Source organism: Alligator sinensis, unplaced genomic scaffold (genome assembly GCF_000455745.1).
Source record: "Alligator sinensis unplaced genomic scaffold, ASM45574v1 scaffold458_1, whole genome shotgun sequence".
Classification (NCBI taxonomy): domain Eukaryota; kingdom Metazoa; phylum Chordata; order Crocodylia; family Alligatoridae; genus Alligator; species Alligator sinensis.
The window spans coordinates 1085016-1101746 of NW_005841944.1; the positions used below are offsets into that span (position 1 = coordinate 1085016).

The 16731-nt window shown below is 45.2% G+C and overlaps 1 protein-coding gene across 12 annotated transcripts in view; it reads right to left on the minus strand.

Annotated features, from left to right (window-relative positions):
* Positions 1-16731, minus strand: part of APBA2 (amyloid beta precursor protein binding family A member 2) — a 265914-nt gene that overhangs the window by 35026 nt on the left and 214157 nt on the right. For 10 of the 12 annotated variants that reach the window (XM_025199452.1, XM_025199457.1, XM_025199455.1 and 7 more), the window contains 2 exons: positions 14635-14670; positions 9890-9976 (listed from right to left, as the gene is read on the minus strand). In XM_025199452.1, coding sequence (XP_025055237.1) covers positions 9890-9976; positions 14635-14670 — 123 coding nt within the window. The remainder of the gene's footprint in view (positions 1-9889; positions 9977-14634; positions 14671-16731) is intronic. The other 2 variants (XM_025199458.1, XM_025199454.1) reach the window with 1 other exon arrangement.

Genomic DNA, 16731 nt, shown 5'->3' on the forward strand with positions numbered 1-16731 from the left:
CTCCCCTTCCCTACAACCACCACCTACAAGAACCTAAAGATTCTTGTAGATCCAGCAAATTCTGTCTGCACAAATATACTTCACTTCTGTTTAGTATAACTAAATGTTGGAATAAGCCAAATAAAAAATAGTAACCATAAAGTCATGTTGTTTGATTTTTCCTTTGTCATAGAATCATAGAAAACTAGGGTTGGAAGGGACTGCAGGAAGTCATGTAGTCCAGCCCCCTGCTCAAAGCAGGACTATCCCCAACTGGCTCATAGCAGCCATGGATTTGTCTAGCTGAGTTTTAAACACCTCCAAAGATGGAGAGTTCACAACCACTCTGGGTAACCTGTTTCAGTGTTTACTACCCGCCCAGTGAGAAAATTTTTCCTAATATCTAACCTAAGCTTCCCTTGCTGCAATTTGAGACCATTGCTCCTGGTTCTGTCATCTGCTGCCACTGAGAACACTCCAGCTCCATCCTCTTTTGAACCCCCCTTCAGGTAGTTGAAGGCTGCTATTAAATCCCCTCTCAGTCTTCTCTTCTCTGCACATCAGGAAACATTACTTTACAGTTAGGGCTACCAGGCTCTGGAACGGGCTCCCAAATGAGGTGGTGCTCTCTCCTACCTTGGGGGTCTTCAAGAGAAGGCTAAACAGATATTTGGCTGGGGTCATATGACCGCAGCACCCATTCCTGCCCAGGGCAGGGGGTCACACCTGATGATCTGTTTAGGTCCCTTCTAACCCTAAGCACTATGAAACTAAGTAAGCCCAGTTCCCTCAGCCTCCTCAGAAGTCATGTTCCCCAGCTCCCTAACCACTTTTGTTGCCCTCTGTTGGACTCTCTCCAATTTGTCCACACCTTTCTGTAGTGGGGGGCCCAAAACTTAACACAGTACTCCAGATGTGGCCCTTCCAGTGCTGAATAGAGGGGAATAATCACTTCCCTTGATCCGCTGGCAGCAGTCCTACTAATGCAGCCCAGTATGCTGTTAGCCTTGTTTGCAACAAGGGCACACTGCTGGCTCATATTCATCTCACTGTCCACTGTAATCCTGAGGCGCTTTTCTGCAGAGCTGATGCTTAGCCAGACAGCCCCCAGCCTTTACTGGTGCATGAGTGTGTTCCATCCTAAGTGCAGGACTTTGCACTTGTCCTTGTTGAACCTCATGAGATTTCTTTTGGTCCAATCCTCCAATTTGTCTAGGTCACTCTGAATCACAGCCCTATTTCCAGTGTATCTGCTACTTTCCCTTAAACTTGCCGAGGGTGCACTCCACTCCATCTTCCAGGTCACTGATGAAAATACTGAACGAAACCAACCCCAGAAGCAACCTCTGGGGCACTCCACTTTATACCGGCTGCCAACTAGGCATCAAGCCCTTGACTACTACCCTCTGAGCCCTATGATCCAGCCTGCTTTCTGTCTACCTTAGAGTCCATTCATCCAACCTGTACTTACATAGCTTGCAAGAATGTCATGGGATACCGTATCAAAAGGCTTGCTAAAGTCAAGGTACAGTAAAATCCCCACTATTCGGGATTTTGCTAACCGGCATTTCTAGCAACGGGAATTTCTGGTTGGCTGGCTGGATGCAGGAGGGGCTCTACAACACTTGCACAATTTTCTTCTCTTTCTCTCCCTTTTTGCATCCAGTCTTCTCTTGCTTCTTTCCCCTTGCCCTCTTCCCTAAATTGTTGCTGTGAAAATCCTGTCAGTTTACTCCCTGATGTCTAAATCATGCAACATAGCAGCTACAAGAGGAGACACAAGGGTACTTGCCTCAGAGAAAACATTCAGCAGCTACATGTGCAAATGATTTTAAACCAGTAGGGGCAACCACTTACTGGTTTGATGCAGGGAAATAGACTGAACAGCTGGCCCTGATCCAAGGTGATAATGCACATTGACCTGGGTAAGCAGTGGCAATAAAATGCTAACTACTAAAGTGTTAAGTTAAATGCTTATTTTTGGAGTAAAAATCAGAATAGTTTAAAACCAGTTACTGACACCAACACCTTTCATGCAAACCATACAATAAAATTACAGATGGGTAAAAACACTGAATAGTATGTTGCAGAAATAGATTTTATATCATTGCCATAGCTATAAAAGAGCAGATTGCCTCTGCCAGCTGTGACATCAGCTAAGATAGAGCCACAGCAATTAAGTCAAACAAGAAACTTCTCTAGCTCCAGTGAATTGAGCTGTCTGTACGTTGTCCACATCTCAGCTCCGTACTCTAAGGTATGGATCATGACTGCTGGATAAACCATGAGCTTGGTTTTGGATCTGATGCTACGATCTTTGAACACCCATTTCCTCAAGTATCTGAAGGCTGCACTTGCACTTTTAAGGCAATATTGAATTTCTTTGTCTATATCAGCCTTTTGTGATAAGATGGCTTCTGAGGTATCGGAAATACTCAGCATTCTCCAGAGTCTCACCATAAATCTGAATTACTAGAGCTGGGGACTGCTCAGCAAGAGATTGTTGATGGTAAACCTTAGTCTTCTGAATGTTAAATGTTAGTCCCATTTTCTTTGCATGGTAAAAAATGTCAACAATTGCTTGAAGGTCTGCTTCTGAGTGAGAACACACTACAGCATCATCAGCGTACTGAAGCTTGATGACTGAGGTTGAGGTTGTCTTGGTTTTGGCTTGGAGTCAGCTGAGATTAAACAGTTTACCATCTCTTAATTAACTTAGCTCCATTCCAGCTGGAAGCTTGTTGGTGGCTAGATGTAGCATCTCAGTAATGAATATTAAGAAGGGTGTTGGAGCAATGATGCAGTCTTGCTTAACTTCAATCTATGATAGATCTGTTATTGAGAGCCGCTGCTCTCATACTGTCACAGAGCAGGCAAGGAATGGTGATGAATTTTGGTGAGCAACCATACTTCAGAAGGGTCCTCCACAGCACTTCTCAACTGACAGTTGAAGGCTTTTGTAAGGTCAAAGAAAGCCAGGTAGAGAGGTTTATGTTGTTCCTGGCATTTTTTCTGCAGCTGGTGAAGCAGTAAAGAACGATCATGTCAGTTGTGTCTCCCTGAGGCCCTAAACCCACACTAAGATTCCTGGAGGAGATCTTCAGCAAGTAGAAAGAGATGGCTCAGGAGGGTTCCTACAATGATCTTCTCTGTGGTGAACAGCAAGATGATCTCTCTGCAATTTCCAGTCAGACCTGTCTCCCTTCTTGAAGACTGTCACAATAATGGCATCCCTAAGGTCATCTGGTATTTCCTCGTCATTCCAGATCCTTAAGGAAAGGGCATGGAGCTGTGATATGAGCCACTCCCCCTCCCCAGCTTTAAGATTTCAGTGGGGACTCAATCAGCTCCAGATACCTTGTCAATCTTCATCTGCTTCATGGCTTTCCTCACCTCATCAATGGTTGGAGGGATTCTGAGATCATCACTAACTGGATGTTGCAGGATGGAGTTGAGCTAAAACACAGTCATGCCAAAAATGTAAAGCACATCTAGAGCAAGTACTAAAAGTCAGAGGAAGCAAAAGTCTCTTGCAACTTAGTGTAATCAGGAAAAGCAGCAATATTTAAAGTAGAACTTACAAAAATCCTGTAAATACAATCAATTCCCAAATCAGCTGTTTACTGTTATTAAACATGCAGGCACAGACTCAGGTACCCTCCTTCAGAGAGAATGGCACTGTATACCACTGAAGTTGTAGTGAAATCAATGGGGCTCTTATGGCATAATGTAATCCTAACTGAATAAAGATATTGGAGTTTGCCTCAAAGAGCATTTGTTTTTCTTCACTGTGTTGAAAGTCTAGCCAGCATAACTACTATTATTCAAACATTTAAGGGAAGAAAGCATAGGGACCAGTGACAGTAGTTCAGTTTGAACTGAAGTAACAAACTAATCCATATATCAACATGTTCACTTTATACATCTAGCTATTAGCTGTTCATCCACCAATAAATTTCTCTTACCATCCCATTACACTAGCTTCACTGAAATTAAAAATATTTTTAATACACTGGGTGGCAAATTCCATCATCATTCATTTGCCACCAGATTGGAAAAACTTCTTGGAATAAATCAGCAAAAGTGATTCAAAGTTGCAGTGCACTAGCATAGCTGGGTATGGTAGAGTAAAAGCAAATATGGGCATTACACTTAGAAAAGTCCAAGTGAAAGCAGATTGATCTAAACCCATAACAATACAGAAGTTCAGTGCACACAGACTAGTCTAAAAATGGTACAAGTGACCTAAGATACATGTGGTGTGAGGTACACTCAACTGAGATCAATTTAGGTTAGACCAGTGGTTTTCAAACTTTTTTAAATTTATGGCTCTCTAAAAAATGTTGTATGGAGGAGCGGATCCCTTTGGAAATTTTGAATGGAAGTGTGGATCCCTTTGGAAGTGTAAATAGTCACATACTTTTGATTTACCATAGTCACCTTATGTGAACCCCTTAGACACAGTCTGTGGATGCCCAGGGGTCCGAAGACCACAGGTTGAAAACCACTGGGTTAGACTAAAGCAATGATCTTCTGTATCAGCTCACATTAGATCACTGTCCTTCAGCATCTCCACCTGCTTTGCAAACCTCCCTACCCCTTCCTTGCAAGAAGGAATGCTAGCACTCAGCCTGTGCTCAGCTGCTTCAGCCAAGCACTCGGTGGGCTCCCACCCCCGGGCTGTCCCAGTGCAGAGAAAGCACTGTCCTTCTCCCCAGCCCCACCTCCTACCTCTAGCCACCTGTCAGCCACAGGCAAGCAGCAAGTGGAAGCAAGGCATCTGTGTCCCCTGCACAAGCCCCAGGACATGGGCACCCGAGTCGCCAGGCTGTGCCCCTGCACCCCCAACATCCTGTCATGAAGCACCCCAGAATGTACATACAGACCCCAACACTGAACCCAAGAGAACCCCCACACTCAGACACAGTAGCATACACCCCAACCCTGGCACCTGCACACCCAGCCAAGGACCCTCATACCTGGGCACAGCACCCAAGGATCATGACCCTGACACCCACACACCACATCTCAGAGACACCTTGTGACTCGGACCCCAGCACAGATGCACAGACACCCCTCCCCTGAGCAGGAGCCAGTGCAGGCAGCTCACCTCTGGTGGGTTGGGTAGTGGGGGGCACAACATCAGGACTGGGACCGCAGAGAGGTGACCCTGTGATCTCTGAGGCTTGGCCATTGCTGGCAGGTATCCAGGCTTTTTGACCTGCAGCTATGGGGTCCAAGAGTATAGGGCTGGGGGAGTGAGGGCCACTGAGCATACAAGCTGAGGCAAGCAGGCAGATGCCCCTGGAAACTTCAGGAGCAGGTGGGGCATGGTCAGTTGTCTCAGTGTTGCAGACAGAGGACACTGGAAATTTTCAGGTTGGGGTGTGGGGCATTGCCAGAATGATCAGGACATCTACTAGAAGCCCCTGGAAAGTTTAAGGTTGTGGGGGTGGCCTGGCCAGTGGAGCCCCAGTCACTCTGGACTAGAGCCCACACCCAGATGGAGTGAGGGGGACAGCTATGTGCCAGGATCCACACCTATAAGCACACTCCATTCCTTCCATCCATCCATCTCACCCACATCAAACCCCATGGACCATGGAAGAACCCATCTCATCCTCGTCCAGTACCCAACCCTGGTTGCACAACTGAAGACACAGGGAGATGAAGAATCTTGTTGCTGTCAACCCAGGACCAGCTCTGTAAAGGGCACCACAACAGGGACATTCAAGTGCATTGCCCAACAGATGCAAGCACAGAGCCATGACAGGGACTGGATGCAGCACTGGGCCAAGATGAAATGGATGAAGATCTAGTACAAACATGTGTATGTCACCAATAAAAAGTCCAGGGGCAAGAGGCAGAGCATGCCCTTCTATGAGATGTCCTGCTTCCTTGACACAGACAGGGCCATTGCCACCCCACATATATGGCACCATTGGGAAGCAGGAGTTGCTGGCAGGGCCCCTGTTGCAGGAGCAGGTGTAGAAAGCCCTGGGATGATGAGACAACCCAGAAGCAGGTTCCCAGAAGCCAAGGGGCACATTATCTGCTGCTGGTGGTGGTCCCCAAGGACTCTTGCCCATTGCTGCTAGCCCTGGATCATTGCAGGATCTAGGAGCAGAGGCTGTAGACCTGCAGCTGGACCTGAGCTACTTTGACATCATCTTAGACATTGTCAAGCACATGGACTACAGCACACAGGACCAGGGGGGAAGCTCTGATGCAAAGGACATCACAGCCAGGACTTGGACCCTGAGGTCATGTCCTCCACCTCATGGGAGCTCCTGCAGTCCTCTATTTTGTGGGCCATGGCCAAACATGCAGCCCCCAAGACGGTGTCTCTGACACAGCTGCCATAGTTGTTCCATTTCCATTCCTCTTGCATCTCCTTGCTGCCCCCCTTCCAGAGTGCCTCCTAGCCCCCTGACTACAAGTGTAGCAGCTGCTGCTGCAACATCACCTATAGCACCCACACCCAGCTCCCCCCCCAGTTGTGGTGAAGATTCTGGCACTGAGTGAGTACACCCTCCTGCTTGGGACAGTACAGTTCTACCTTGCTTCACACAGCTGTGACAGAGACCCAGGTACCAGGGGAAATGCAAAGTGCCTAGAAGACAGGGAGGGGAGGAGAGCAGGTGGGCCATGCACTTAGCTAGCAGGGCAGGGAGGTAGCGGCACACATGATGCCCTGCCAGGAGTTGTGAAAGAGGCGAGCACCATGGACACTGCCCACCCAGCCAGCAAAGATGTGGGCAGAACAGCCCTGGTGGTCAACAATGCCCTTCAGGACAACAGAGAAGTAGCCCTTACAGCCGATGAACACCTGGGTGCCATCCACAGGCAGTTGGGGAAGCCCAAGCGGTGGAAGCCAGTAACCATCATCTGTGGATTGACAAGGCAGATGAAGTGACTGGCCAGGATGTTCTTGATGACCCCAGGCACGCCTCCCAGACAGCCTCTCTGACTGTGGACTTGCCCATGCTGAGCTGGTTGACAACCTAGTGAAGACTACTGGGGGTGGCTTGCTTCATGATAGTGATGACCACCCACTTCTCTGGAGGGATGACTGGATGCTGATGTCCTGGCTCATAATGTGGGAGGTCACCTGGGCTATGATGTCTATGAAAGTAGTCCAGCAGATGTAGAACATCTGGACCTATTATTAGTCATCCCAAGTGTCCAGGACAATCTGCTCACACCAGTCATTGCTGGTAGCACAGGCCCAGAACTGGCTCTCAACAGTCTGGAGCACCCTGGTGTCCTCAGCGGTCTTGTCCTCTTTGGTCACTTGGAAGTTGTTGTCACCCTGGGAAGCATTCAGGAGCACCCCCCACTTGTGGGACTCAGCCAGCACAGGCTGCCTGGTGATTCCACCCTCCCCCGGCAAGGGCAAATACATATGCTGTTCACTACCAGTCTAAACTAGGACACTTTGAGAAAATCACATAGCTTAGATCAATTCCTCCCCTGGTTTTTTAAATGTCTGTATGTGGCCTATAAGTGCATCTACTACACTACATGTTATCTTCTACTCTTCATCTGTACATCTCTTCCACAAATTCTAATAGAATATTTAAAACAAAAGAGAAAAATGTACTTGTTCTAGCCACTGATGGTAAACCCCTATTTAACAAGTATTAATATACCCTCAACTTAGAAAAGAAAAAAAGTCCTTCACAGGTTGTATTTACAGACCAATTCATAGAACTTATAAAAACATACTTTTATACTTCCTGCTAAAACTCCCACTATCTTAGAACTCCAGCTGTTCATCTACTCTCATGATGTTCTAAAATATTAAGGAATAAATCTCAGGGAACACGATTACCATTGGGCAATAAGGGTGTGTGTAGACAAAACAGGAGCCCTAAATTGAAGCGATGGCTTTTTAAAAACACCGCTTCAATTTAGGGCTAAGTAAACACGTGTCATGCACACATCCATGCACTTACCAGCGGTGGGGAGGGGAGGGCAAGCTGACAGTGGGTGGATCAAAGCTGGTGCTTCCCTCCATGGCAGTGGCAGCCCAGCAGGTACTGCAAATATGGAGGGAAGCACAGGGCCCCCGTGTAGCTCAGGAAGGCAGGCAGACTCCAGGGAAAAGGCAGGTAGGCTCCACTACCAGGCAGGCAGGCTCTAGGCTGCTGCCAGGTTGCCTGCACAGGCTTCCTGCAGAGCCCATGAGCTGCACAGAGCCCGGTGCTTCACTACGCAGCTGTAGGGCAGCAAACTAAAATTCCTTGGAGAAGTTTTAGTTTGCTGTGCCCCAAGTCATTTAAGGCACATTATGCTGTTGAATTTGCTACAGCGGCTGGAATTACTGCACAATACACCACCAACATGTATAAACACCAACACCATTAAAGTGGTGTGAAAGCATTTAACCTGCTTTAAAGCATCATGCACATATGCCCCACGTTTCATCTACACATAGCCTAAGACAGCAATTCTACATATTCTTTGGGTTAAAAAAAGACATGCATGACAAAGTGAACCTAACAACAGCTACAGCAATAACACACCAGTTCAATAAATGAACATGTCTGAATATACCAAGAACATTATAACATTCCAGTAAGGGTATTTTCACACTTGATTTGTCTGATGATAATAAATACAGCACAGCAGAAAAAAACAAGGCATGCAAATTTGTTTTGAGATCTGTGAATGAAAGTGTTATAGAGTATTTCTTGCCACCATGGTTTCTGATTTTGTTTGCAGAGCAGGGGGAAGATCTCTGCCATCTCTCCTGGTCTTCCAATTTAGTTCTGAAGTTGGATGAAATGTCAACAAGCCTTGACCATAAGAACAATTTCCCAGATACGGAAAAACATTAGGACAGCTATCTGCTGATACAAACAATCTCTAATGGATAAATTACAAGACTCAAAGGAGATTCCCTACACTTCGTGCAAGGAAAAACCCACTTAAAAACAATAAACCAGCCTTCTGCCTAAGGATGAGCTAGGGTTAGACAAGGGGTTAACAACATTTTTGGCCAGAGTCCCAAAAACACCCTGACCTCCACCCACACCTCAACTTAGCATACCAGAGGTGGGGGGGGACCCACAAGGGGCCTGATCCTCATTGCTGGCAGTGGCTCCACATGCACCTCTACGCAGACAGCTGGGGAGAGGCCATGGTTGCACTTCCCTGGACCCTCAACTGTGTGCCACAAGGCATGCGTGCACCCACCACTGGCATGGAGCCAATGCTGGGGCCCCAGAGCCCAGTGTAGCTGTTCAAAGCCTACCTGTTGCCTGCTGCAGCTGTCCAAAGCCCAGCTGTAAATTATTCAGGACAAAGATGGTCTCTCATTACATGTATATCTAACACGGCAGGGGCCTAACCCTGGTTGCCACATCTAGATGCTACCATAATACAAACAACAAAAAAGAGCCTATTTTGGGCAAGAAGGGTGATCACTTAGGTGGCTAAGTAGATGTAACAGATATGGATGGCTCATCCAAGGTAGCAAATGGCTCATCCAAGGTAGCAAAGGCTATAACTTAGGCTATAAACTCAGGACACCTACTGAGAAACAGGTCAGGGCAAAGGCAGTAGGGCAAATGAATTTTGAATGGCTTCCAAATTTTTACTACATTGCATTATATACCTCAAACAATATGCAGGCTTTTTCCTAGAACACCAAAAATGTGGTGTATGAGGAAGGAGCCACACACAGTGCGATGATAAAACTTTGATAAATGGCAGCTCTAAAACCAGCAACATTTTCAACCAAACCAACACTGCATTCCTTCCAGAGTGATTTCATGTGCATTACAGTAGTGCATTTAAAATATTCAGCAAAAAACATTTCACTCTAAACACATGAGAATACAGTATAAAACAAGAATTCTTACCAGTCAGCATTATTTTTGAAAAAATTACTATTAAAACTTACCTGTGTATCTGCATTCAGAACTTTAATCCTCTGCGTGGAGATGAACAGATCCACTTCAGTCAAAGCCTGGGAATCTCCCTCAGAAGTCTAAAAGACAGTCCCGTTATATAAAAGGAATATAAATTTTCTCTTTAAAATGACAACTTCGCTAATGACTTGAAACAACAGCATTACTAAATCACTGCAAAGATGGTGTTCAGAGGTGCTCCCAAATACATGCAAGTTGATTTCGGAGCTTGTGGAAAATGTTAGATTGACAGCTCAGGAACCAAACACATGTACTTAGTGATGCAGCAAGAGAAAAAGCATGGATGCATCCTCACGCTGTCTCACCAACATTCCTCCCCGCTGTTTCTGAGGCACCACCAATAAATAGAAGAGAGATCATGATCTGTCCTTCTCATCTTGGCTGTGTGCAATATATACACAAATTATTAGGCCTGTGTGAGTAGGCAGCTATTCGATCCAGCTTCGGATCCAGCGGCTTCAGATGCCAGGGATCCGATCTGGAGCTCCAGACCAGGTTCCCACTTCAATCCAGCCGAAGCGGCTCTAAAGCTTCAGCGCCACCTTGAATATCTGGCCATAGGGTATAATGGGGAATCAATGAAATATCTGGAACTTTGTTGTTTTTTGTCTGATTCAGATGAATCTTGCAGCGGTGGTAGCCTCTGCTGAGAGCATGAAGCCTGCCAAGTTTCAAGAAGATAGGTGCAGCAGTTCAGGGGGAACTGTACCCCAAATTCTTGAAAGCAAACTCATGTCACATCTATGTTACAACGCAGGGAGGTGGTAGACCCTGGAGAGGCCACAAAACCTACCAAGTTTCAAGAAGATCGGTGCAGGGGTTCAGGAGGAACTGCACCTCAAGCTGCTGACAGGCAAAATTCATGACACAGATGACCTAACTGAATTAACCTCTCACCCAGTAAAGTATTCCTCATCAGGCATGGCTTACATGAGGCACTGCAAGGAAGCATACTCTAGTTGCTGCTTTTGCTTTGCCAGATCTATGGGCAAAGAGAGGACTTTTGCCCTGAAGCAAGCCCTGCCATCACTACTGCATTCACAGAATCATAGAAAATTAGGGTTGGAAGAGACCTCAGGAGGTTATCTAATCTCAACCCCCTGCTCAAAGCAGAACCATCACCAACTAGATCTTTCCAGCCAGGGTTTTGTTAAGCTGAGCCTTAAAAAACTCCAAGGATGGAGATTCCACCACCTCTCTGGATAACCTGTTCCAGTGCTTCACCACCCTCCTAGTGAGAAAGTTTTTCCTAATATCCAACCCAAACCTCTCTTTCTGCAACATGAGACCATTGGTCCTTGTTCTGTCATCTGTCATCACTAAGAACAGTCTAGCTCCATCCTCTTTGGAACCAGAATACTTATTCACCCCCCCAAAATTTAAGAAGTAAAATATATATTCAAGTGAGGTAAAACTACACAATACTTTGGTAAAGATCTAACTGCATCATTTAACCTCTCTGACTCAGGAGGTGACATGCCAACTAGGGGCAATGCAGTTCTTGACCTGGTCCTGGCCAAAGGGGATGACTTGGTGACCAACTTAAACATAGAAGATAGCCTAGGCAATAGTGACCATGAAACCATTATGTTCACAGTCCGTCGCAAAGCTGACAAAACAGATACCAAGCTCAAAGTCTTAGACTTCAAAAACGCTAATTTTAATAAGCTCAGGTCACTAGTAGAGAATGCCCTGAGAGACCAAGGACCACAGGTAAAGGGAGCACGAGAAGAATGGTCGTTCCTTTAAGGACAAAATCCTTAAGGCTCAGAGAAAATCCATTCCCTTATGGAGAAAAAGTAGCAGAAGGGTCAAAAAACCCTCTTGGCTAAGCAGGGAAGTTGCAGCCCTCCTACAGAAAAAGAAAGAGGCGTACAAACAATGGAAGCTTGGGACAGCCTCTAAGGAAGATTACTTGACAATGACCCGCACTTGTAGAAACCAGATTAGGCAAGCTAAGACAGAAACTGAACTAAAACTAGCTACAAAAATCAAGGACAACAAGAAGTCCTTCTTTAGCTACATAGGGAGTAAAAGGAAAACTAATGGGAGTGCGGGGCTCTTGCTCAATGCTTCAGGATACCTGGTCACTACAACTCAGGAAAAAAACGGAACTCCTAAATGACTAATTTGCCTCGGTCTTTCACAAGACCAAGGGGAACAACACTCCAGGTAGGGCACAGAATGAGCAGGGCGGAATTGACACGGTTCCCACCATTGCAATAGACTGGTGTACAATCAATTAAATAAATTAGACGTATGTAAATCAGCAGGACCAGATGAACTTCACCCAAGAGTGCTGCAAGAGTTGGCTGAAGTAATCACAGAGCCCCTGGCAAAGGTCTTTCAAAAAATCATGGGCCTTTGGAGAAATCCCAGAGAACTGGAAGAGGGCCAATGTTGTGCCCATCTTCAAGAGGGGGAAGCATGAGGACCCAGGAAACTACAGGCCAATTAGCTTGACTTCTATTCCAGGGAAAATCCTAGAAACATTCTTCAAAGAGGCTATCTGTGACAAACTTGCAGAAGGCATGATACTGAATGACAGCCAGCATGGCTTCGTCGAGGGTAGGTCTTGTCTGACCAACCTAATTTCTTTCTATGATCAGATGACTTGTCACCTGGACGAGAGAAAAGCGGTTGACATCATATACCTCAACTTCCAGAAAGCCTTTGACTTAGTATCCCATGAGGTACTGATCAGAAAACTGGAAGATATCAGGCTCAACTGCAGGACCATCAAGCGGGTGTGAAACTGGTTGCTGAATAGGAAGCAGAGAGTCCATATGAATGGATTGGTGTCATCCTGGAGAGCTGTGGGCAGCAGCGTACCCAAGGGGTCGTCGGTACTTGGCCCAGTGCTGTTCAACATCTTCATCAACGACCTGGATGAGGGGGTGAAAAGCCCATTGGCCAAGTTCGCGGATGACACCAAGATATGGGGTTGCACAGACACACCTGCAGATAGGCTGCAGATACAAGCAGACCAGGACAGGCTGGCATGTTGGGCAGAACAGAACAAGATGAGGTTTAACACAGAGAAATGCAAAGTGCTGCATCTGTGAAGGAAGAACCCCCAGCACACCTACAGGCTGGGCATCACTAACCTGACCAGCACTACAAATGAAAGGGATGTGGGGGTAACAATAGACCCCAGCATGAATATAAGCCAGCTATGCAACACAGTAACTGCTAGGGCCAGTAAAACTCTGGCATGCATCAATCAATGCATCTCCAGTAAAACCAAAGAAGTGATTCTCCCACTTCACTCAACATTGGTGAGGCCACAGCTGGAGTACTGCATCCAGTTCTGGGTGCCGCACTTCTGGGTCCAGACAAGAGCCACCCGTATGATCAGAGACTTGCATGGCAAGCCATATGAGGAGAGACTGAGGGATCTCAGACTCTTCAGTCTAAAGAAAAGAAGGCTGAGAGGGGACCTGATTGTGGCTTACCACTATATCAGAGGCATACATCAGGGGCTCAGTGAACAAAAACTGTTCACCAGGGCGCCTTGGGGGAAAACTAGAAACAATGGCCACAAACTCCTGGAAGACAGTTTCAGGTCGAACATTAGGAAAAACTTCTTTACAACTAGGATGTTCAGACTATGGAACGAGCTCCCCCCAGGGGTGGTGCAATCATCTATCCTAGAGGTCTTCAAGAGAAGACTGACAGTCACCTGGCTGGGGTCGTCTGACCCCAGATCTTTCCTGCTCATGCAGGGGGCTGGACCCGATGATTGCATGATCAGGGGGCAGCAAGGCAGGCCCTACAAGGGGAGGCTACAGGACCTGAACCTGTTCAGCCTCCACAAGAGAAGGCTGAGAGGGGATCTGGTGGCCGTCTATAAACGGCTGAGGGGGATCAGCTGGCAATGGGAGAGTCCCTCTTTCCCCGAGCACTACTGGGAGTAACAAAGAATAACAGCCACAAGTTGACTGAGAGTAGATTCAGGCTAGACATCAGGAGGTGCTACTTCATTGTCAGGGCAGCTAGGACCTGGAACCAACTTCCAAGGGAAGTGGTGCTCACTCCTACCCTGGGGGTCTTCAAAAGGAGGCTAGATAATCACCTAGCTGGGGTTGTTTGACCCCAGCACTCTCTCCTGCCACGGCAGGGAGTTGGATCTATGATTCAAGACTGCCATATTTACCGAGGCTCATTCTAGTGATATTTTTGACAGGTATATATAATAATTGATCCCCAAATATAATTTGCTGAACTGGGTGAACTGCCTCCTCTGTGAATTGGTTTAGCTAACATCTTGATTTGATAGCTTATATTTTCTGTGCACTTTTTTTATTTCAGATACTTACAAGCTTAATAAGTCACATTATATAGTAATGTAATAATTAATAAAAGACATTATATAGTAAATATTAACAGATTCTTCTGCCAAAATAAGCATAAACGTTACTATAAAAAAATTATCCTCGTCATCAAATTGACTGGTCATCTGGATTAAACCAACTACAGTACACTGAGAGATTAAATAGAAGAAGAGCAGCAGCAGCAGACAGGCACTTTAGCAAGTGGAAGATGAAAGAAATCAGCAAGTGCATCTTGTTCCATCCAGTGGCCCACTACTAAGACAAATAACGGCCAAAATCACAGCTTTATGAGGATCCATAATGAAAGACGTGACACTCCATGGGGAACAAGAACAACAAAAATGCACACAAACATTAGCATTCAAGAAAAACAGTTTACACACCGCTTTTTTCTTGATTTTAGCCGCCTTTTGCATCCTCTGAGTAGCAGCATAAAAAAAGAATCCAGACAGATGCACACAAAAAGAGAGAGAAAGGGACAGTGTGTGAAGCCAAGAAAACCTTTTGACTATGATTCCAGACTCTTAAAACTCTTATTTGCAAAAATAGTGAGGAGTGTTGTCTGTTAATAGCTGCTCATTACATTTTCTCTGCTGAGTACACAATTACCTAAAATGATACCACCAGCCCTGTACTCAAATATGTTCACTTTAACAGGATGTACAAATTCCATATTTAAGTAAAGAAGCAGATGAAAACATATATTTACATATTGTTTTGTACATTCAAATCATTACTCAAAAAGCCTATTAAAACCTAGCATTTGAACATCAAGCTCTGATTATATATAAGGTAGCTCCTATAAATTATCCCAGATCAAGACTTTCATTAATTGAAAGTAGACAGTCTTTCTTAATTAAAAGGACACAGTTTCCTAAACAAAGAACATAAGCTTCACTTTGTCTCTCACTTTAAAGCATGACCATACATCATTGGATGTTTTTGAAAATGTACTCAATGCATGCAAAGAGCTAAACCCAGTACAGAACAATCTGGGGATGGAATTTGGACAACGGTGAACAGGTGAGATTGCTAGAGGTTTGGGAGGTAAGTTAAATTTCTGTCACTTCCTAAAAGGCTATTTATATTTCCTGTGTTGTCCTTGCTCTGAAAAGCCGGATAGCGCACACAATAGCCTACATGCTTAGGAGAACTGACTGTGCATACTGCGTGGAAGTACTTTTGAATCAAAGGTCAATCTAAATTCTGTAGGAGAGTGTAATTATGTTTTGTGAAGAATCAAGCTTATGAAAGAAAAGTAGTTTTAATCTGGTTGCACAGTGCAGATGACCATGGTAACTTGCAATATTCCTTTATCAGTGAGACAGAAGTGGATTCCAAAGAGTGATAATTAACTCAAAAAGGCAGGAATGAATGTGGCATTTTACACTTGGATACAATATTGCATGTATTCTCTTCTAGGCCTTACAGACAAAATACTCTGTCCATTTGGTACAAGCCAATGGATTTCAGGGCAGCAGTCCAATGGAGAGCTTTTGCCAAAAAAGAAACCGTACCTCTGTAATATGCATTCTTTTGGGGAACAATCCTATTCTCTTCCTATCCCAAATTCACACAACTGAGATGCATGTGATCATTAAGTAGGATATAGTGTGCATCAGTAATACAGGTACTGAAAAAAACATGAGTCAGAAAGTCTCTTCTGTGGAAAGGCATATTTTGAAGCAAAAACATTTAAAAATGTTCATGCTCAAACATCTATGGCTCTAGGACAGTGGTAGGGCAGGCAAACACTCATCTGAGGAATACCTTTAAGGACTGTTTGTGGTGTGGGAACAAGACACAATTTATAACTGTTAGACAAGGTTCTTTGGGTGAATCTGATATCTTTTATTAGACCAACCCAAATAGTTGGAAAATAATTATTAGGCAACCTTTCGGGTTCAAAAACCCTTCGTCAGGCTAAGGAAGTTTCAGCAGTTGGTGTGTGCTCTTCCTGGATGGAATGAAAAGTAAAGAAGCCAGGGGCTGGGCTGGTATGCATACAAGACAGGTAGTCAGTGAAAATGTAGACTGAGGAGTCAATGGGTGAGAGACAGGTGGGGGGGGAAGAGAAAGGGGATGAAAGTGGAGAGATACCTGGGGAGTCACATGTCAGGCAGGTTATAATGTGTCATAAATCCAATATCTATATTTAGTCAAACAACCATCAAAACAACCATCAGAGGAACAACACCAACACCTTACAACATTCCAACCTCAGACTTGATAAAACTGAAAGCAGCAACCAACCCACAAATATCATCAATCTCTCCACATACACGCTTACCAGAACTGAAAAATCTGTCCTTTCTAAAGGCCTAAATTTCTGTCCAGAAAAATACCCTAATAAAATATTTCAATTTGGAGAACTAGAAGAATTCTTCCGATGCCTCCGCCTCAAGAAATATTTCCATGACCAAACTGACCCACTCCCAACAACAACTCATCCTCTGACAACATTCAGGAAAAGCTCAAAC